The following is a 22805-nucleotide window of genomic DNA, read 5'->3' on the forward strand; positions in this document are numbered from 1 at the left end:
GAAAGCAAATGAAGCTTTAGATGAAAACTTTAGCCGCAGTAATTATCAATAATAACGCCACAATTGGGTCTTGCAATGACTGAATCATGGTGAGAGTTCAGTTTAGTTTTAGTAAATAGTGTTAAAAAAATGTTTTATAGTTTTTATTGAACATTTGTTTTACTTACGTATGCAATATCTTTCAACGCGGTCATTGTGTGATGTGAAGTCAGCAAAACGACACAATTACTATTAATATTATTTAATACTGTATTTACAACAATGAACACAAATACAGAGGCGTCAGGAAATGTTTAGCAAAAATAATAATAATAATAGGAGAGCACACTTAATGCAGGGGGGGAAGTCAATGCTGTAAATAAATATAAATAATTTAAATAAATAAGCAAAACAGAACCGATTGTATTTTCATGAAGAAGAAAAAAATCCCAATTGCTGAAAGAAAAATAGCTACAAGATAAGGCACACATAAGGTAAAGATAGATAAATGTAGTGATAATCAATAATTAAAATGAAAGTTTAAACGTTCATCGTTGTTTAAGATACATTTTGCTTACCTAAACATCATAGGAGTATTTATTTTTTTACTCTGTATTACTTACAACTGCATATACAATATTGGTACCTTGACTTGAGGTCAATAAAAAGGTGCTTTTTTAAAGCAATGGACAACAGCGCAGACAATTTCAAATATCAGATCCATTGGTTAGCATGACAACTTTTCACCGATGCAAAAATTCCACGCAAATGTTACATCATTGTTAATAATATTGTTGGGTTGATGAACAATTAAACGTCACTGTTATTATTATAAGTGCACTTCTTTTGTCAAGATATTTTTTGTGTTTACCGATTAATGTCTATTCATATTTCCATTCCAATTTAAGTCAAGGAAGCACACAGGACAAAATTGCATAAAAGGTACTATAAAAGTAATTTTAAAAAAACCAATAAAATGATGAGTGATTACAGTATCTTTGGTAAAATTAAAATGGATATCATGAAATTAGTACATCGAAAGGCCACTTTGAAATGCTGTACAACAAAACACACGTACACGGTTTGATTGTCTCGCCTTTACACTAAATGTAAGATATATACACCGTACACTCTCATTTGATCGTTTTGTACATGTAGCTCATCACAAAACCTATTAAATGTTAAGTAATTAAAACTTACAATTATTACCCCATTTGTACACAATATCCCAATTATTGGAATGCAGAACGATTACCCCTGTATGAAATGATAAACATTAAGAACTCGCTTTCAGACGTACTTCATACATCGTTTAAAATATACACGCTGACCTTGATCCAACATGGTTAGAATGGACGTGTATTGTCCAACCAGCTTGCCACATGCAATGTACTGCAGAGCGAGTTCTGTGGATGTATTTGATCCACCTATGATCATGTGTGCAGCAATAGACCCGATATAAAATGTTTCACCATATTGATAGCAAAAGCATGACACATTTACATTATAATAGAAAATATTACATTTAAAATAAACAAAACAGGTAACCTAATTACCGTCTATTAAAAGTACTTTCATCAATGTGCCTCAATTTGCTGTGCAAATTGCATCCACATGAACTAAACATGCAGCTTTATTATTCGTTCAGGGCTAAAGTATGTACAGACGTGTGTTCACTCATTACTGTTACAGGACGTTGATTAGTAATCATGATAGTTGATGGTTTAAAAAATATTAACAAAGTGAACGAACGTGTTCCGTTCAGCATTTCATTTTTAAGATCTACAATCTTACTCCAACATTTTCGTATGCAGGGTAGTATTGCAGCTCTTGTTCATTCTTGTGCACGTGAAGTTTAGACTTGCACACACGTGCAACATAACGTCTCCCTAAATCACAATTGTTTTGCTTTTCTTTCTGCTCTGACGTTGTGAAACTTCTCTCTCCGACGCTCGTTTATGTCCGCACCGCATTGGCAAGCTGGACTCGGAGGGTCTGGATGCTGGTCATAATTCTCTTCTGATGTCCGGCTAGGGTCACTCCAAGTCTTTGTAGGTCACTGTAGGAGTCACAGAAGTTCATGTTAAAATGTAAACAGGAACAGACAATTTTCGATTTAAAGCTTTCGTGACTGCGGGGATTCACATTATTGGTTCTTTCGGTAAAGTCACGTAGAAGGGAAATAATAAAATAAAATAAATAAAACATAAGATATCTGTATTTTTTTTATTTTTTTATTTCCCTTCTACGTGACTTTACCGAAAGAACCAGGAATAGGAACAGCTAAATACACCGATATGGGTCACCGCTAAATTCATCACTGACTGCAGCAGCCCATAAGTAAACTCTGTTAAGTCATACTTGCTATTTATGCCCATTTATAAAATGGCTTTCTGCTTCCAAAATGCCAAGTGCCAAACTACATGTATGTCTCAGCAGTATGGACTGCATCTAAATGAGTGCTGATGTTAACATGATGTCAATGTGACTATGTCTCATTGTCCGATCCAAATGACTCACATTGACAAGTTGAACCAAGTTCCTTATGCAATCGAGTGGCAGTTTCAATATATTCTGGAACATGTCTACTATTCTTTGGTTCTTTCGGTAAAGTCACGTAGATAAAAAAAAGAACGTGAATAAAAATAAAACAAAATTATTTTATTGTTATGTTTTTGTTAAATATTTTTATTATTTTATTTAAATTTTATTTTTATTATTCTTTTTCTATCTACGTTATTTTACTGAAAGAACTAAAGAATATGAATTCCTGCAGTCACGTAAGTTAAAAGTAAAAAATTTAACATCTACTGCTCTGTATAAATAGCATAACTATAATCAATCTAAGCATTACTATGCATGTGGCGTCTGTTATACATATAAACATACATATAGAATGTTTTGTATATGATCTGTGCAAAACATTGTTGTTATGTACTGCATGTATTGATTATTGTTCCCTCCAAAGCAACTACAGTTGACGGAATGCCACACACCAGTGCATACAATCTACTGAGTCATTTCCATCAACAGACATAAATGGAACAAAGCACATTCATGAGTAAATGGATGGCTGCTTTAAATAATTAGTGAATGATACTAAATAATTAAAAGTTGCATCCATTTTTATCCTTGGCATCCCTTGTGAAGAAAGATTATTGTCTCGACGGGTTCTCACCCGTTACAATAAACATAACTAATTAATGAGTGCAATTAATTCAGACAATATCAGCAGGCTAAAATAACGTTGGGACGTATTTCCTTAAGGATTCTGCATGAAAAACAGGAGCCCCCGAACAAAATAAAATATTGGTCGGTGCCAATTCCACCGTCTTTAGCAAAGAAACTTGTGCACGGTGCAGCGAGGCTTACTCTGGTGTCATCTGTGCGACGGCAGGCCACGACACCAAGCCGGCGTTGGTGAAGTTCTCCTTGTAGCGTCCCATCTTGATGTCATCCAGCCACTCCCCCACCGAGCAGAACATCGTGTACTCCGGAGCCTTCCTCTCCAGCAACGGGTTCGACAGCCTGTCGACGTGCGGCGAAAGGGCCCGATTCAAAATTATGGGCGGAATTTTTTATTTCAAATTGTTAACCATAGCTTTGGATCCCACAAGTGCCTGGAAAGATGCAGTTTATTTTAACACTGTAGTCCACAAATAAGCATCATTGGGTTCACACAAATTTATAGGTCAGTTGAAATAAAAGTATTTAAAACAATTATTTTTATTTTACCAGGTCAGGCTCAATGAGCTATATAGCTATTTTTCAGAAGCGACCCAACCCCAAATGATAGCTAACGAAGTGGCTCATCACGTGGCCATTTTAAGCAGCCAAATACTCTAAATGGATGTTTATAAATGTGGAGGGAGAAACCGGAGGACCCGGAGAAAAATCCACGCGAACCCATGCCATTCTTTCTAGATTTTAAGCTTTTGTGACTGCAAGGATTCATACTCTTAGTTCTTTTGGTAAAGTCACGTAGGTAAAAAATGAAATGAAAATTAATAAAAAATAAAATAATAAAATCACCTGATGACGGAGACTTGCGTTGCCTCCGAAACGTCGTGATTTTATTATTTTATTTTTATTATTTTACCGAAAGAACTAAGAGTATACCATGACATCCTGTACACCAGGCGAGGTATTTGACATCCTGCCACCGGGGTACCCAAATTGATTTGCGGAGCAGAGGCAGGTCACCACTATGATGAGAACATTTAGTATTTGCACCATTATATCTGACAGAAAACAAGCTAGCCTTTAGGTAATGTGTATAGAAGGAGCCCTGCAATTGCTCGCTCACACCACTGCTGATGGAATGGCCTCCACTGCAGGGAGCTCTCTAGAGAGCCTATCTGGAAAGTATTTGGCCTGCTCATTTAGCTGGCCAGGCATCTTAGAATTAGGTCAGATATAACCCACAATCACGCCACCATGAGTAAGCTGCCAATCGACGACCTGCAGTGTTACTCATTTGTACTGCTGGGTAGACAGAGGTGGCAAGATTTTACTTGTCCTGATTTTGTTACATCTGCTGCATCCGGAGATCTAATTGAACCAGCGACCTCTCAATTGTCATCTCAGTGGCGGTCAATCATTGCACCATGGCAGCATCGAGCACTTTGCAATCACGGGGGAGGCAGTAGGCCACGCGCAGTGCTCACTCGACGCTGGACTGCGAGGTGGCGTGCAGGCTGACGGGGTTCTGCAGGAGCTTGTCCAGGTAGGCGTGGATCTGCGCGAAGTTGGGCCTCTCTGTGCGCTCCTTCTGCCAGCAGTCGAGCATGAGCTGGTGCAGCGCCGGCGGGCAGTCCATGGGCGCCGGCAATCGGTAGCCCTCCTCAATGGCCTGGATCACCTGTACGATGCAACAAAATGGTGAGGACCCTCGTGGCAGTGAAAGGCAGATATGGGGTGTGGCGTGCATTGATTGGCTATGGATATGTTCAACCGTTAAGACTGAAAGGTCGTTGTAAAATGTGGCCAGAACATAGGCCAGGTTTAGCACCATTGCATAACCCGTATGGACCATGAATCTGAACTCATTATTACGCCACTGCTGGATGAAGGCATATCAAATAACGTCATGCCTAGTATTTGTAGACTTAAAATATATTTTTGGCAATGAAGCACTGACAAAGCTAGGCTTAAATTAAAAAGTAAAAACACGCATAATTTTTTATTGTACATCTAAAATGTCAGTGTGAGAGCAACCATTTATATATCGGATGCATGCCGGCAGGTAAAATATGGAATCTGACTGTTTTCTTCCTCGTTGCCAAATTAAGTTAATTTGTGAGGTGTGATGATTCCAGGCTAGTGTGGACTTTTGTTAAATTCATAAAGAGCTGTAAAAAGGCATTTGTTTGTGATTTCCTGTGGCTCTTGTTCGGGATTGTTTTAGTTTTACGTGAATACACAGAAGCCGTAAATTATTTGTAATGTCAGTCAATAATTCATAACACTGATTAATATTGGATGTTTTTTGTTGTTGGCATTTTAAAATGAATTTAACATTGTAATACATAATACTCTGTGACACATTGAATGCAAAAGGGACTTAAATACACAACAAGAGTAAAGAAAATAAATACATAATGTATACATTATAATTAGTAACAATCAGTACTATCATAAAAATAACAAGAACAAATGATACATATCATGCAGCATACATGCTGGGTTCATTGTATTTTTTATACGTCTGGTTTAATACGTTTATAAACCACACTACGGAGGTGAATTCCAAAGGAGCTCATCATCCAGCAGGAGATACATTTAGACTGATGATGATGATGATGATAGACACCTTCTTGTTTCTTTCGGTAAAGGCACGTAGAAGGGAAGTAATAAAATAATAAAAAATAAAACACAATAAAATAATTCTCACGACGTTTCGGCCAGAACGCAAGCAGCCGTCCTCCGGTGAAAACCAGGTGCGTCGAGGCGACAGCGTCTGACTCTGTCTGACTCTGTCGGACTCGATCGCCTCGACAGACCTGGTTTTCACCTGATGACGGCTGCTTGCGTTGTGGCCGAAACGTCGTGAGAATTATTTTATTGTGTTTTATTTTTATTATTTTATTACTTCCCTTCTACGTGACTTTACCGAAAGAACCATGAAGATGAATCCCTGCAGTCACGAAAGAAGCTTTAAATCGAAAGATGATAGACACGCTTACAATTAAGGATTAACACTCACGTCCTGGTTGTTCATGTCCCAGTAGGGCCTCTCTCCGTAGGACATGACCTCCCACATGAGGACTCCGAAGCTCCACACGTCGCTGGCCGATGTGAACTTGCGGAAGGCGATGGCTTCTGGGGCCGTCCAGCGGATGGGGATCTTGCCGCCCTGCGCGCAGCAGAAACAACAACAACAACAGCAGCTCTTATCAGCTTCCATAATGATGCTAGCCATCTGTTAAGATCCTAGGTCTTAGTGAATCGCGTATCAGAAGTATCACTCTGAGACTTCGAGTGAGTCTCAGTGACTGAGTGTGAATCCCCACTGTGAGTCTCTAGGCTGGGTGGTGATGAGTCTCAGTGAGTGAGTGTGAATCTCCACTGTGAGTCTCTAGGCTGGGTGGTGATGAGTCTGAGTGAGTGTGAATCCCCACTGTGAGTCTCTAGGCTGGGTGGTGATGAGTCTCAGTGAGTGTGAATCTCCATTGTGAGTCTCTAGGCTGGGTGGTGATGAGTCTCAGTGAGTGTGAATCTCCGCTGTGAGTCTCTAGGCTGGGTGGTGATGAGTCTCAGTGAGTGAGTGTGCATTCCCACTCTGGTCCTCAGGCTGTGTGAGGAGCGTGTGGGGGGGGGGGGGGGGAGCTGCTCACGTGGGTGGTGTAGACGGCCTGCGGATCGTCCTCCAGCCCCCGTGACAGCCCGAAGTCGGACACCTTGCACACCAGCTTGCTGTCCACCAGGACGTTGCGAGCGGCCAGGTCGCGGTGGATGTAGTTCATGTCGGACAGGTACTTCATGCCGGCCGCAATGCCCCTCAACATGCCCACCAGCTGTCCCACGTTGAACTGCCCGTCGTTCCCCTGCAAGGTGAGAACCAAGGCAATGTGAATATAGCGCAGAAAAAAATACACGGTGATCCTTTTTATCGATATCACACTGAATTTCCCATGACCCTCTTATATATATTTTTCTAAACAGCTGATTGAAAATCATCAAAGCAATGGTTCCACATCTTTCAGAGGAGAGTGTAGAAGCGTTTCATATGTACACTGCGATTTGAGGCACTCATGTACCACCTTTAAACTCAAATATTGTTCTCTATAATCTATCCATATTATTACAGAGGGTGTCTATGAATGGATCACCCTGCATGAACGACCATTAATTCTCACACACAAACCTAACTGTTAACTGGGGAAGTTAGAATCTTGTGCAAGGAAGGAATTTAATTTCGTCCCAAAGGTTTAATTATACATAAGTATCAACGTTTTTGTTTTCCATTGAAATATAAATTTTAAAAATGCTGGCACGTAATAAACAATTAACATATATCATTGCATGCTGGGCACCTGTTCCAAAACGTTACACAGGCTCTTTTAATTATAACTTGGCAGTAACTCTTCGAATGATTAGACCCGCTTCTGGAAGCTATGAAAGGAAAATTTAAAACAATAAACTCTGCCAACCACAACCTCTCCCAAATCATGCTAAGCCAGAAAATAAGTACTTCTGGTCTCCTCCATTAAAGAAATAAAAATGAATCGCTACAACATGTTTGGCCATCGTAATTAAAATCAACGACTGCAAGGAGTTCAATGCAACACTAATTTTATATATGTTGTAATATATATGCAACTTTTTTTTTCAAACTACGTTAAATATATGCACACAGTATATCAGGTTACGTGCTGTTTCAGTACTTAACGGATGCAAGGATATGCAATCTGGTTTAGGTAAAAGACTACCCTTTTTGGTCAAAGAAAAAAGAAAGCACTCACCCTCAGGAAAGCATCCAAGGAGCCGTTTTCCATGAACTCCGTGATTATCATCACCGGCTTGCCTAGAGGCAAGGAAGGAAAGCCCATCACAAACATTGCCGCAAATAATTACTCCCGGAATGCAACTGGAGTGATAAGGAGTCCTGATGATCGATCGTATCTCAAAGTTAAACCATGACAACACTGTTAACAAAATAAAGGGCTTGTAGGCTGCTTTAAGTGAACTGACGGAGTGACGGAGCAGATAAAAAGAACGAGTGAGCAATGTTACTATCATGGCATAATTCTGCATCATGTGCTTTAAATATTAAAACAGCTCGTGTGTGTGTGCTCACTTCGGCTTAGAGTGTACGGCCGTGAGTGTTCTTTTTGCTCGCGCGTGTGGCGTGATTACATCCGTTTTTGTTCTTGTGTGTACATGTGCGCCACTCCCTGTCCTTGTCCTCGCAAGAGTGCCTGTCGATGCACCTGTATGTGCGAGCACATACGCAAGCCTAGGACTAATGTTTGCGTGGCTGTACTTATTCCAACCGTCTATAATTGCGTACGTCTGTGTTCATGTGTTGCCCAGCAATGTGAGTGAGAATTTGTGTAGAGTGACAGGGTTCCATTTTCAGCCATGGTTAACATCAGTGGCAAATAACTGAAGCAGTAATTTTAGCTGTGACGGTCCCACCTGATGACGGAGACTTGTGTTGCCTCCGAAACGTTGTGATTTATTATTTTATTTCCATTATTACTTTTATTAACTTTAATTTTATTTTTTACCTACGTGACTTTACCGAAAAAACTTAACAGTAACAGTCCTGGGCCTCCACGAGGTTGACTCAGCCTTGAACGAATTACCTGCTGCGGTGTGTAAACACCAACACTGGGACGATGAAAGACGGCCGAGCACGATTGTGACCACACCACCCTCCCATGCACTAGGCCCAACAGCCTGAAAAAGGCAGTGCTGTTGCCAGCACTCGGCGTGTTTGTTCCCGCGCGCCCGCTCGCCCGCTCAGTGCGCTCAGCGACTCACTCTTGGTGACGACCCCCTCCAGGCGGATGATGCTCGGGTGCTCAAACTGGCCCATGATGCTGGCCTCGCTCAGGAAGTCCCTGCGCTGCTTCTCGCTGTACCCGGCCTTCAGAGTCTTGATGGCCACCGGCGCCTCGGCCTGGCCCGGCACGCGCAGGCGGCCTCGGCACACCTCCCCGGACTCGCCTGCACGCCCGCCACAAACATTCATGTTCATCCCCAGATGACCTGGAAAACCCTCACCGTGACTGCAGTCGATATCAGAGCGCTGAAAGGGTCGTTGCCTAGAAACATCAGGCAGTTTAGCAGCGATGGTTAAAGAAAACCTGACTGCTGACGAGATGTTAAATGTTCAAACACGTTCCAAAGTTTGCTTGCTTTGAACGCCATGTTGCCGATCATAAGCACCCCCAACAAGCATGTGAGGCCAATGGTTTGTGCTTAAACAAAATACTTTTAGCTCTTAATGTGAAGAGACAAATATGGGAAAGGGGCATCATTGACTTTGTTATTGAGCCAGCAGTATTCAGTTCACCAGCTAGAATTGTGGTTGGTTAATTGAGATTAACTTAGTCCTCAGCGAAAAGCAATATTTGATGGGCTTAGCCCAGCCACTGATAACTTCACACATAAACCCCAATGTGAAAACATTGGGGCTTGTTTTGGGTTTTGCAGGCCAGTTGGTAAAGTTAATCGCCGAGGGATGAACTCATTAGTTTCACATTATGCAGACAGTAAAATATTCTCTCATCAGTCATCAGTCTAATCGTTGCATAAGGTAGACCGCACGAAGCATTTAGAGCAAAAGCCTGTGCTCATGTTTTTGGATGTTAAATAATGAGATAGATGTGCATTTCTGCCGCTATAGAGAGATCTGTTGAAACTCATGTAGTTGTCAAAGCGACAGTCGCTCGTGTAGCTGGCAAAATAAAATGAAAAATCTCAAGGGAAACACAGAACCAAAAAATGTATTTACTTTTTAATGAATTTTAGTAAAATAAAATAAAACAATGCTCCCAAAATAGACGTTTGGGTTTGCTTGAGTAGCACTGAAGATTGCTTTTACCCGTGTGTGTGCGTTTCTAATTGGTGCATTTTCAATACCCTTCATCATTGCAGTCATATGCTCATGCAACGGCTTGGCTCATTACCAAGATAATGAACTCCACGGTGGATGCGGTGATAATTGAGGGAAGGAAGCTCAGGGATGGGTCATGGGGGAGGGGGGAATGGCTTCACTGCAATCGCTTCATCTCTGTGCCGTTTATTGGCAACACCGTTGCCCATTGCATCTGTATAACGACGAACAAGTAGGAAGCTTCGCCCGCATTCTATTGCTTAAAAAAAACAATACTATAATTTTAGGAAATGTGACCAGGTGACTTTAAAACAAAAGGACATTGTAGGCGCCGGAAAAGCAGTGCTATCCAAACCACCTTTTCATAAATAAACGGACCACTGTTCATATTTATAACCATCAATACTTTGGTCAATACAGGATCTCAGTTAACTTACACTGCTTGTTTATTCAAAACGTGCCTCTCAATGTGTTAATAAATGAAGTCACACACAAGCACGTTTGTAATAGGGTTACCACCTGCCCTAGTTTTCCCAGGACCATCCTATTTTATTCTCATATGTCCCGGTATTTGTACTGCAGGGGTGGGCGGGGGTGGGAAACCGTGAGGACGTGAGCCTGTATGTGTGGCCACATCCAGGGCCTCACCTGATCCGATAACCTTCTCAATGGTTATCCAGGACGGCTCAATCTCGCGGGCAAATTCCTGGACGGCTTTATTGGGGTCTTCGTACGTGAAGGGGTCAACGTAGTTCCTCCGGTTGGGGAATTTCACTGCAAGGGCCGGAATGCAAACAGGGCACAGAATTAAAGGCATTCAACCCAACAGTGTTAAACAGGGGTGAAGATCGCAAAGCGGATGGGAATCTGGAATAAAATGGGTAGGGTGGGTGTTGAACACATGTGTTAATGCTTTTAGGAATGTCCTAATCACCCAGAGTTGGGCTTGTTTTAAATAGGGTGTAAAGGCAAAGAGGAATGTAAATCAGAGCAGAGACTGCACTTAACCATTAAGCATGTATATTTAAACGTACTCCTGCTCGCAAATGGAACTTTATATTTCTGTATTTAACCATATGATATTTAATTTAAAAAAAATTCATCTCCCTTTCTTCTGCTCCGTCATCGAGCAGTCTCGTTTCCTCCGCCTGCCAAAGCCACGTACGTGCCAGACGCGGCAGTATAAATGCCAGGGCAGATACAAACTCAGGACGACGCCTCTGTGCGCCTCTGTGCAGTCGGTGCGTAACCGGCTCATTGTCACACCGTGCGGATATCACAAGTGCTCAACAAGCAGGGCACGCTTTAAAAGAAGCAAAGCCGACGGAGTTTGCGTGCTTTTATCTGCCTGCCGTGGCTGCATCAGCGTTAACAATGTCTCTCAAGGGTTGGCAGAGACACCATGGGGGTTAAATTTCAATATCCTGCATGAGGTTTCTTTTGTGCTTCCACATCCACTCTGCTTGCAGGAATGTGGATATACTGTTGTCATGGAGACAAGCTGCGGAAATACAACTTTTGCAATGATCTCTTTGCATATTAAGATTGATGTCTGCATGCCAAATCTATTGCCCTGTATATTTTCCCGTCAGTTTATCTGAAAGCTATATATGTTTGCCATTTTTTTGTTTTTATTTTCCCTCTTCACCGATTTTGATGAAAAAACCTGACAGTGAACTTTTAAACGTCAAAAAAACACCCCAACGGACAATTTAGAGTCTTTATTTTGTTATTTTGCTTGGCCCAATTAATTAATTTTAACAGCCTTACATTTCGTATAAACATTTTCATCCTCAGCTAAATGCCTTGCTTTCCCAGTTAACATCTATATCTGTTTTTTTTAGAGATTAATCTTGAGCTAACCCCCCCCCCCCCCATTAGTTCCACTGTGGTGATGGTGCATTGATAAAGATGGAAGGAAGCTATTGTTGATAGTGGAAACACAGATGTCACTTTTTAATGTAAATACACTTTAAACATAATACGTGCAGCACCGAAGCATGCCAAACCACGTGCTGGGTAGCAACCAAGTCACAATCGTGTACAGTACCCGACATCCAACGTAACTGTACAGCCCTTTGAGTCAACAGGCGGATGGGTAACAGGAAGACGGCGTACAGCGTAGAGCAAGCCTAATGCATTGTGTCGTTGCAGCTCTGTATTCTGCCATCAATACAACGCTGTTTCACTCTGGGCCCACAGTGAAACTCGCATCAATTGCCATGCAGCAGTGACCCACAACATACAGAGATCGTTTGTAAAGTTTAAATTATTATGATAGATCTTGTATCGCCAATGACGAGAACATTTATTGAGCAAGCAATGTCAAAAGTTGTGAACAATGTTATGAAACTTATTACCATATTACCTGGATTATAAGACGAACTTTTATCCTTTTTTAATTTTAAAGCAAAGTTGTGGGTTCGTCCAATTATCCACTAGTTGCATACGTGTGTGACCAGATTTAAAAAAAAAGTTATTGGCACGGGGCACATGTTTGAGGTGGGTCTTAATTTTCGGATCATCTTATAATCGAGGGAGTACGGTAATTGCATCCTTATCAGCGTCACCAGCCTCACTAAGCAGTGCCCTTCGTATAATTTGTCTCAGATTTCCCAAAAATATGCTGATTGCCAACTTGGGAAGTGCTTGTCAAGCTGCTTAGCAGCCCATGGCAATGCACCTGTGGGGCAACATTACCAGTCAGAAACTGGATGCAGGCAGTTTGACAATGGGCTGTTTGGAAGCACGGTAATTTGGAAATTAATTTCGATCATATTTATCCCCAATTATAGAACCCCACTGTAATGCAGAGCTGACAATGCTAAAAGCAAACATATGCCACACAGTGCCATTAAAATTCCCTGTAAATCATACCTTCTTCATTCTTAAAGGGGTAATTCTCCTCTTCATCCTTCTGCGGTGTCATGTTGCGCATTTTCCTAGAACACAGTAATGAGATACTTGAAAATGGCTCAATGCTAAATAATGCTCATGTGTTAAAACGTTCAGGGGCTCACATTCCATAGTGTTGACCTTGGATATCATCGTGGTTTGAAATATTCAGAGATTACTTATTTCCACTGAAGGTTTATTTAGATATCAATTAGGGGGTCTGCGAATTTGCACAATGTGGCCCAAGACTATTGTAAAGCCAGAGAAAGAAAAATAACATGCCCTGCCAAGAATACTGTAAATAATGCCGTGTCTGTGTCAACGGAACCTAGTGTCAAGACAATCCTCCTTGCAGAAATATTTATCCAAAGAATTGAAATAGAACTCTAATAACTAAACACGAATTGTCGAAATTATGGCCAACGTATGTATTGTTCTATGTTATTGTAATAACCTGGGCATGGTTAATAGTTCATTTGAAGCTCAAAAATTTCATTAAATAGCAAAATATTATCAAAGGTTCGTTTAATTTATTTTATGAATAACGTGGAGTTTTATTTAAGGAATTTTTTTTTTCCAGAGAAAACAGTTCATTACTGTCAATGTTATAACCAAAACAACTTCATCTCATTCCAGCCATTGAGGGAAGAAAAAAACCAACAACATTATATAAGCTTCAGACCAAACAACAATATAACATTGGCCCATTGAAGAGAAGACAGATTGAACATCCGACACAGACCTAGCTCAAGCACAGCACATCGCTCAGAGACTGCCGCTTGTGCAAGCGCAGAGTGCTCACCTTCGCCGGATGCAGAACACCGTGAAGACGATGAAGGTGAGAAGAATCACGGCACACACGACGATGACGGCCACGCGAGTCGTATTGGAGTGTTCTGTCAAGCCACCAGAGCAGCCCATTTACATGTGCATCGCCAGCAAGAGCACCGCCACAATGTAATACAACTACTATATCTAGACAACATTTTTTTGTATAAATTAAAACTGCGATGGCAAATACAATTTTAAGCATTGTTTGCCGCTTTCTCTTCACTACAAAGCCGGCGATGTTATCTTGTCGACCGCTTAACACGTGGTTACTAGAAGACACCCAATTGCCCATCGTTTAAAACGATCCACCTTGCATCATTGGCTGTACCTTACGCCAGCAAAACTATAAAGCAGGATGGCATTTAAATGACAAAGGTGGTAATCTTGATTTGAAGCTTTCGTGACTGCAGGAATCCATACTCTTTGGTTCTTTCGGTAAAGTCACGTAGGTAGACAAATAAAATTAAAATAAAATAAAACAAAAAATGTTTTTTTTGTTTCATTAGATTTTTATACCTATGCGACTTTTCCGAAACAAAGGTGGTGTTTGGTTTCCATTTGTGATCGCCCAGTATTGGCCTTGTACCCAGTGTCCGTCGCGCTGTCCTGGCTGTGGAACTCACGGTACTGGTCGGTGTTGATCTCCACGGGGTCGCTGGGTTTGCCGAAGCCGGCGGCCGTGCGCGCCCGCACCTCGAAGCCGTACACAATTTTGGCCCGGAGGCCCTCGATGCTGGCGGACGGCACCTTGGTGTGCAGGATGTTGTAGCTGGTGTCCCGCTGGCCCTGGGAGAGGATGCGCGGCGCACGCGTGAAGTCCACCGCGACTCAAGCGACCAGGGCATTTGTCGCATGCACAACAACACAAGGAACCCCTCCCCCCACCCCAGCCCACTTCAGCACGTTTGGCTGTTAGGCCAATAACTGTTCGTGAGCATCTATCAGCGCTGACACTGCACACGCGGGAGTGCAGTACAAAGTACGCCGATCACCTGTCGCCGCCTTTGCCTCCCCAAGCACTGGTGTAGATGAAAATCACCCCATATTCTGCTCTGATGAGTTTATCTAAGGGGGTGGGGGGGGGCGGTTATACTTGCTGTGTACGGTTATTTCCGACATATGCCAGAACTGACATTGAAATGGAAGGGATTTTAGCACATTGCTTTAATCAGTTCAACTCCAGTTATAAGGAAAGCACTGTTGCACACAAACACAAAATTACAAATATAGCTATGCAGACTGTTAGGCCAAGTGAGCACCTATGCAGGCTTAGCACAGTCAGTGGCATACTGCGGTGGTGTGGCCTTAACCACTCCCAGCCGCATTTGTCTCCCCAGTGCTGATGATTTCATACTGCACACGGTACTCATTTAAGTAATGGAGGCCCCTGGACCAGTTCATATATTCACCACTGAAGTTATCTGGGGCCTGGAATAAAACTCAGGAGGGGGGTGGGGGGGTATGCGCTAACTACTGCACCACCGCTCCCCCAAAAACACAAACGCAGAGCTTGGTGTGTGTGCTAATTTACATACATTTATAGAGTCATGCATACATTTAGACCAGTACTGTTCGACCCTTCACCTGCAATTCCGCAAAAACAAGAATCCCACTTACATGAAATTCAAATTTGAGGTCACCTTACCAAGGAAGTTTTTCACACAGCAAACAGACTGTGTCAGTATCTCGAAGACTGACCATTAATTATAAACAAATATATACATAAAATAAAGCAGACACGCTTATATTACGATGAAATATGTTTTAAAAGTGCGGTTATCAAAAGCCATAAAGGTGTGAAAATGGCAACACATTAAAATAATGCATTTAAGACATCTGGCCAATGTGGATGTTTTGGACAAATTATGCTCAAGAGAGTCTTTGTAGAGCTTCCTTGAGTGCAAGGCCTTGCCATTGCGCATGGTTTAAAGGGGACAGATATGAAGATATGAAATAATTTCAATAAACCACAGCATGACCTTTCAAATTAATGTTAATGGGCTTTCCAAATAAATTTTAAACGAAATAAGTTTCTCGAATATAAATGTAAAATATTCCTTCTGGAAAAAAACAATTACTCATGCTCGTTCAGCACAGGCAGACTGATACTACACTGGCTTAGCTTATAATCGCCTGCATGAAAAGTACACTGCGTATAACGCACAGCATATAGAAAGAGCATGATTGTGTTTGAGGGATAGAGTGACAAAGAAAACAATGCCTTGGATACCAATGATGTTAAAAGATAAATGAGCCGAGGGAGGAACTGGGAAGTGGAGAGAGCAGGTGAAGGGGCTAAACATAACCCAGAGTATTAACAGCTGTATTCAAAGGCGGAAATTGAGTAACGTTTATACTGCACGGTGGAGGGACATGGAGAATAAGAGGTTTCATAGGCCGGTCCATATTGCCGCTGTGACAGCGTGACCATTTACAGACGCGCCCGTGTTACCGCTGCTGAAAGTGTAACCATTACGTCGAATGACGGGAAGGTATATGTCGGGTCAAACACACATATTTGTGTAGGGCTCTGACCCTGGGAGGGGCTCTTTCAGCGGCCGAGAGGAAGCTTAGAGAGGCGGGGCTGGAATTTTTTTGGAACCGAGGCGGTTGAGATTGCAGCATCGTGTGACAAAAATAAATAGATCAAAAAACAAACACATTGTTTCTTAGCAAAGAGGGAACTGCCGAGTTCTTCCCCCCCCCAGGGAAACCTTTTGGATAACTTCCTGCACAATTGCAATTGGCTATTTAAAGCCTGCCACTGAGCACTTGTCAATGTATTTCGATATAGGATATAGGATGCTGGACTTTATGTGGAACAAAGGCATTTCTATAGAAACAAATCATGCCCTCTTCTACGCTTGTATACCAATGCATACGTTTAAAATCGTAAAAATGTATTTATGTATTGCATTGCAATCAACGCCATTAGATTGTTACTATGACTATGATCACTGTCACTACAAAATCATTAATCATGGGTCGTAAAATTGCGTGACGACGCTGAAAATAAACTGAACAATGTATAATTTCCAAAGTTTCTAACTAACATTGTTTTACTCACATGTATATTATTCAGCTGTAAAAATTGAGTATGGCAGTTGATGCACAGTAATCAGTTGAGGCATCCCTGATCTCCAGCGACTGTCACATACAGTAAAAATAATTTATTATTTTCAAAAAGGGCAATTGCCCCGCTGCAATATTTTATGTAGAGCATTGTTTGCAAGAGTGACAATTACATTAATGTCAAGCAAAGACCGACAAATCATTTACTTCAAGTAAATACATTTATAAAACCTTAAACGCCCTCCGTCATTTATTTTGCTCTTACGACTTGCGCCAACCTCTAAGTGCAATTCGCTTTGATGTGCCCCTGTGCAGTGCTCATTCGAAGGTAGTGAATCACATGACTATGCTGCATTCAGTAAAACCTGTCTATTAGGACTCATAGTTTTTATATTATTATCGTCTGCATAGCGTTCCCTGCAGCATTGGCACTCGCACAGCCGAACCTTCTTTGATCATTTATTCATATCTATCTGTGTCACGTCTCAACCCAGCGCACCATTGTGTCGCTGGATATGTCTTAATTCCTGCACCACACAACGTTAATGTGGCATTGGGTGGCCTTTATCGAGCAGTGGAATGACAGCGCGCAGTAAACAAATTATATTAAAGCTACTGTGGTCATTGCACAATGTTGGTGGAGGCAGGTTTGACTTTTCGAATAACTTTGTACACATAAAGCCAGGGAAACAATTGCCACATGTCACGAAGAAAACGCAAAGGCCTGTGGGCTTGTGGTGCAGCGCGCCCTGTGCCATTACGTGCCTGGCTGTGGAATAAGTACACAGTGCAGGCACTATCCTTGACACTTATTTAGGCCTCTCAATGCGAGGCCCCTTTTATCGTGACTTCGGTTCCCAGATGAATGGCCGAACAGAATGGAGGCGTGCAATGCTAGCTTGCGAGTGTGATTGACATCTGGGTGTTATAACCTCCGAGTAAGAATCACCCTTCCCGTATGCTTTGTGAGAAGTGCAAATACACATTGTGGGCAAGGCCAAGGTACATTTCTGGCAAGCACATCGCCGCTGAGGGAAGCATGCCTCTCGCTTTGGCTATTGCAACAGTTTGAAGTCAAACATTAGACATGTTTGTCAGCTGATTGCCATGATTATCTGCTGCACTGAAATAAAAGCTATAGACTAGTGGTGGCCAAACTGTGGCCTGCAAGCTGCATGCTCCTCCCAAGCAGTTTCCAAGCAGCTAATGTTTTACATTTCAACTTTACTGAAAATAATGAAAATCTACACATTGGAGGAGTGGGCCGGAGCATTCAAATGCTGCCAGTGGAGCCAGACACGAGTACTCCCAAGGCGCTCCCACAGATTTCGAAATTCACCACTCCACAGCCAACCAGCACCACGAGAAAAAACGGCCGGTTGACTACCCCATGTGACCTGTTCAGCGTCTAGTGAATCTCAGTCATATGAAGATTTAGTTACGTGGACTCGTAGGGTCAGAAAGTTTGACCACCTCTGCTAACCGCTTGTTTCACCCTCGAAAGTCTTAATGAATAAACAATACCTTTTCGTAGTACTTGATTTCGTAGTCCAGGATTATTCCATTTGGGTGATCTGGTTGGAACCATGACAGCTTCACGTGGTCCTTGGTTTGCATCTCGTACCACAGTGACCTGATTTTAGATGGAGCTGGAACATAGGGACAACAAAAAGCAACAGAAATATGTATTATACAGTGTGTTTATGTTAATGAGTCAATTGTTAACAGTATTACACATTTTTTTTTACTTTACTCTCTCTCTCTTTAAAACTGGCAAAACAGCGGAATGTATTCAACATTGTTTTAAATCTATCATCACCTTTGTGGTGATAGACTGTTTCAGCAAAGCACTCCCACACCTCCATTTCCCACGTCACAAAAAAACATTTAAGAACAGAAATATGAGAAATGCTTTTGGAAAATGGCTCAACAAACTGACAGTTTTACATCCGCCCCCGTAATACCTGATCACTGCGATCACTAGCACATTCACCCATTTGTTATGACTCACACTATACACATACCAAACTAGTGGCCGCATAATATATGGCGTTTTTGGGGAGTTGTAAGATTCTGAAAAATATTCTCCAACTTTCATAAATGTGGATGCAACCTCAAAGCAAACTATCGGCGAGATTTGGCGTGATTTCGTTTGATGTTTTAATAAAGCCAAAGCAGATTTAGAAGCCATATCTCTGTGTGCCTATCACATTTTTCATGCATATCAGATTTACATGACTTCAATTACCATGAATTCTCTTTTCAGGTGATTTTATCATTAGTGTGTCGTTTGACACGTCCAGGTTGCCATGGCAGTTAATATTGCATGCCACTCTCCCCTGTTGTCACAGGCCAACATTTATGGCCATCAAAATCAACATCATTTCCGTCAAACCAAGCTCCTTATCAACAACGAATTTCCCGTTCTCGAAAAGCTATTTCATTTGAACAATCTGTTCATGCACAACGTGTAATTACACAAAAAGACCACGATAAACTTAAGAAGAAAAATCACACTGAATATAGAGATAGCTTTGTATTGCAACACTAAAGCTAACGTTTACAGCATCTCAAACACATTGCTTGTTTAACATTTATTTCACATCCACTTAATATACTGCATGTGTGCGTGCATTCTCTTTGTTAAAATCGCAACAAACTAGATTTCATTCCCAGCCAGACGACTCATCGTGGGTCTCCCCTCGAGGTCAAATCAGCCTTTTACTAGCACCTGGTCCTATACATATGTTTGTAAATAGGAGCACTTGGGAGACAAAAGTGGACAGGCATGGTGCCACCCCCTCTTGGGTCATACTGACCTTAATAGGTGCTCACTAACAGTATTTTCTCTTACAGTCTGCAGTTTGAGTCTATCTTCTTCTTTAGTGCTGCCTAACGGCGTGTGCGACTTCACGATGATATTGGTCCCGGTCTAGCACGGCGTGTAGAGTTTGTGCTGTTGTTAATTGTAGCCATGTTTTGATGTTACTGAGCCATGTCGTTTTTGGCCGTCCTGGTCGTTTTTTCCCTTCGATTGAGTCTATACAGGGGTATATTTGCCTTTTGTACGCATGCAGAGTGCTTTGTTACCACAATTCTAGTGACCTAGGCTACAAGTGGCAATTGGAATCTGCACCTAGCCTGGGGCCTCCCTTGGGTTGGCTCAGCCTAAATTAAGTAATTTCTTACGGCGTATTCTCACCTGGTACAATGCCAATCTTGCCAAAAAAAAAAAACACTCGCAAAAATAGCATACGCACAGAATATGAATTTGAATAGAGTGGTGATTGTTATCTTCATGTGCATTTGTAGACAAAAAAAATCAAAATCCCACCTTAACCCAGTAGTGCTGCAGTATAATTACACTCACGTGTTACAAGTATTCAAGGTGACGAACAAATCCCCATGATGAGCTTTTCTAAGGTTGGATATGTTAAATCCCTATGTAATGGTGCCAAATAAAACACATTATTCCCTACAATTATTAAGTAAATAGAAAATCCATATATAGTAGTAGCAATAACAATATTTTTTTATTGTACACCTGCTAAGTTAAGATGCTCCCATACGGAAGAACAATGACTGGCACATATACAAGACGACAGAGTATATATATGCAGTCCGGCATATAAAGGATTTGCACCTTCAAACAATCAAGCCGCTGACAGGGGCCGTCTCGCGAAATATAGGAAGTGCGGATCTGCGCGGGATTTGCTTTGGCTGTATGTATGTTGAACTTCCTCTTGGTTCTTTCGGTAAAGTCACGTAGAAGGCCCAAATTCCTTTAAATCCCTTCTACATGACTTTACCGAAAGAACCAAGAAGATGAATCCCTGCAGTCACGAAAGCTTTAAATCGAAATTTATGTTGAACTTCTTTCACACCGTACATAACCAACTGCACTGAGGCTGTCATCTCAGTTGAGGGGGGGGGGGGAAGGGTGGCTCTTTTGAGTGATGACACCTCGAATCTCCACAAGCTATGACAGGCCGTGAGTGGGGGACAGCTGCAGGCTCAGGACCGCACAGACAACAGGCCCCGACAAGACACATCTCTCTCGCGACGCCCACCAGTGTACCGCACCAAAACCACGGCCTCGCCCTGTGAATGAACACCCGACTCTGCCCTCCCGCAACCTGTCTTGCATTCCCCCTCGAGCCAAATTGGTGGTGATAAGTCACGGGTGGGTGAACGTCTATGAGCGAAGCAGGTTTGGGCTTATCTGCTTCGAAGCGTAGTATGCGTTTTAGATACACCTAAAATTTAAAAAAATAAAAATCTTATTTTTTTAGAGACAATCTTTTACGGCGAAATGTGGGATCACTTTTTACATTATATAATAATGTGACGTGTCCTCATGCGAACACAAGTGACGGTCGCCCGATGTCACGTGGCGCCACTTTCTTTTTGGTGGAAAAGCGTGAAACGCGATGGAACGGATGGCGACGTCCCCTCTGGTGATGTCGCACTTTCAGATCAATCCGCAACAAAACCAAGGAGATTCGGATTATCAAAAATGTTACATCCAAGGCCCGATGTTTCAATACATAGGCCAAAAATATGGAACACATCCCTAAGCCATAGCGAGCAGTCGCGGGCTGACCTGTACGCGGAGAGGCGAATATACGCCGAGAGGAAATGGAAGTTTACGACAAAAGGAGCTTGCTCTTGCCCATAGTCACTTTGTTCTCGTGGTTTTTTCAACAGGTTTTACATTTACAATGCACGCGCCGCGTTAACGTGACATTTCATGCCGCTGAATAAAACCACGCGCAGCAACTATCTTGCGTTCGCTCTCGGCACACCGTAAAACCCTTAGCTAACATTGCATTTCCCGCATTCATGGCGATTAAATGCCACACCCCTTGCAGGCAGCAAGATTACAGGGACCCACGACTAGTCACGGAGCGTTTTTCGACAACTTATTTCAACGCGTAAAAAAACACTCATTGCAGATATGCTTTTGCACAAGAGCTATGACTGCCCCCAAGAAGTGCTGACGCCGCTGAACTAAGATTCCATCATTCTTCCCCAATTTTGAATTAATAGAGGGCGTCAAGCACACGTTTAGTCGTGCATGATGGGGAAACGTTCAAGCTGGCATCAGGTAGGTGTGGGGCTGTGGACGATGGGGGGGGGGCGTGGTGTCACGTTTCCTGTTCGCCAGCTCTTTAATCATTTCTTCAGACGCCCGGCTGCCAAGGATGGATAAAAAACCTAGGCCATTCTCCATAACTCCTTTCAAGCATAAAATAGAATGTGAGATGATTATTTATATGCGAGCATTTGTAAACGAACTGCCACATGTCTGAAACTGGTATCGGGTTTTCTGGATATTTACAATTGTATTGTAGTCATCTGGTTTTTTTTGTACGTTCCAACATGGTCTAATGCCTGTTAAGTGAAGCTGCAGATGACATTTATTACGTGCAATGAAACACGAACCAGAATACACCCTGGGCACGGAGATTATATTAAGCAGCATCTTGACAAGGAAGTTTACATTGGGAAACAAAAACTATACTCTGTTGTATACGGCGTCTTTATATTGTATACAGTACGTATACAGCCTTGTTGTAAATCCACTGTTGGATGAGGGCCTGCCCACGCCATGTGGGTGGTGGGAGCTATTTGACCATACTTCACCACGCTGGTCAGTGCTAGTTGGTGAAGGCAAGAAGCATAGACTTGTGAGCGTAATGAAGTACATCATGGGATCGTTCTGCACTCTCCGCTGCTGTCCACAGCGTATTCATAGGTATGGTACATGTTTGTGGAATATGTACACACAATGCACTACACATCTTTAAACAAAAACAAAACTTCGCTGTTTACTTCTACGTTTTCAAAACACATTATATTCCACAAACAGTGGCTCATTCGCAGGGATGTAAATTTTAGACACGACCTGGAACTCGGCCTAATAAAATAATAATTAAATTTCGATTTAAAGCTTTCGTGA

The 22805-nt window shown here is 42.1% G+C and overlaps 1 protein-coding gene across 1 annotated transcript in view; it reads right to left on the minus strand.

Moving 5' to 3' along the window:
* Positions 1–225: 225 nt before the first annotated feature.
* Positions 226–22805, minus strand: part of LOC144721263 (ephrin type-A receptor 4-like) — a 42107-nt gene continuing 19527 nt past the window's right edge. The window contains exons 6-17 of the mRNA XM_078598754.1: positions 18368–18492; positions 14395–14557; positions 13743–13836; positions 12923–12987; positions 10694–10819; positions 8968–9153; positions 7944–8005; positions 6816–7025; positions 6185–6334; positions 4647–4840; positions 3352–3507; positions 226–2038 (exon numbers count right to left, since the gene is read on the minus strand). Coding sequence (XP_078454880.1) covers positions 1936–2038; positions 3352–3507; positions 4647–4840; positions 6185–6334; positions 6816–7025; positions 7944–8005; positions 8968–9153; positions 10694–10819; positions 12923–12987; positions 13743–13836; positions 14395–14557; positions 18368–18492 — 1634 coding nt within the window. The 3' untranslated portion in view covers positions 226–1935. The remainder of the gene's footprint in view (positions 2039–3351; positions 3508–4646; positions 4841–6184; positions 6335–6815; positions 7026–7943; positions 8006–8967; positions 9154–10693; positions 10820–12922; positions 12988–13742; positions 13837–14394; positions 14558–18367; positions 18493–22805) is intronic.

This window comes from Lampetra planeri, chromosome 11 (assembly GCF_965212315.1).
Source record: "Lampetra planeri chromosome 11, kcLamPlan1.2.h2, whole genome shotgun sequence".
NCBI classification, from domain to species: Eukaryota; Metazoa; Chordata; class Hyperoartia; order Petromyzontiformes; family Petromyzontidae; genus Lampetra; species Lampetra planeri.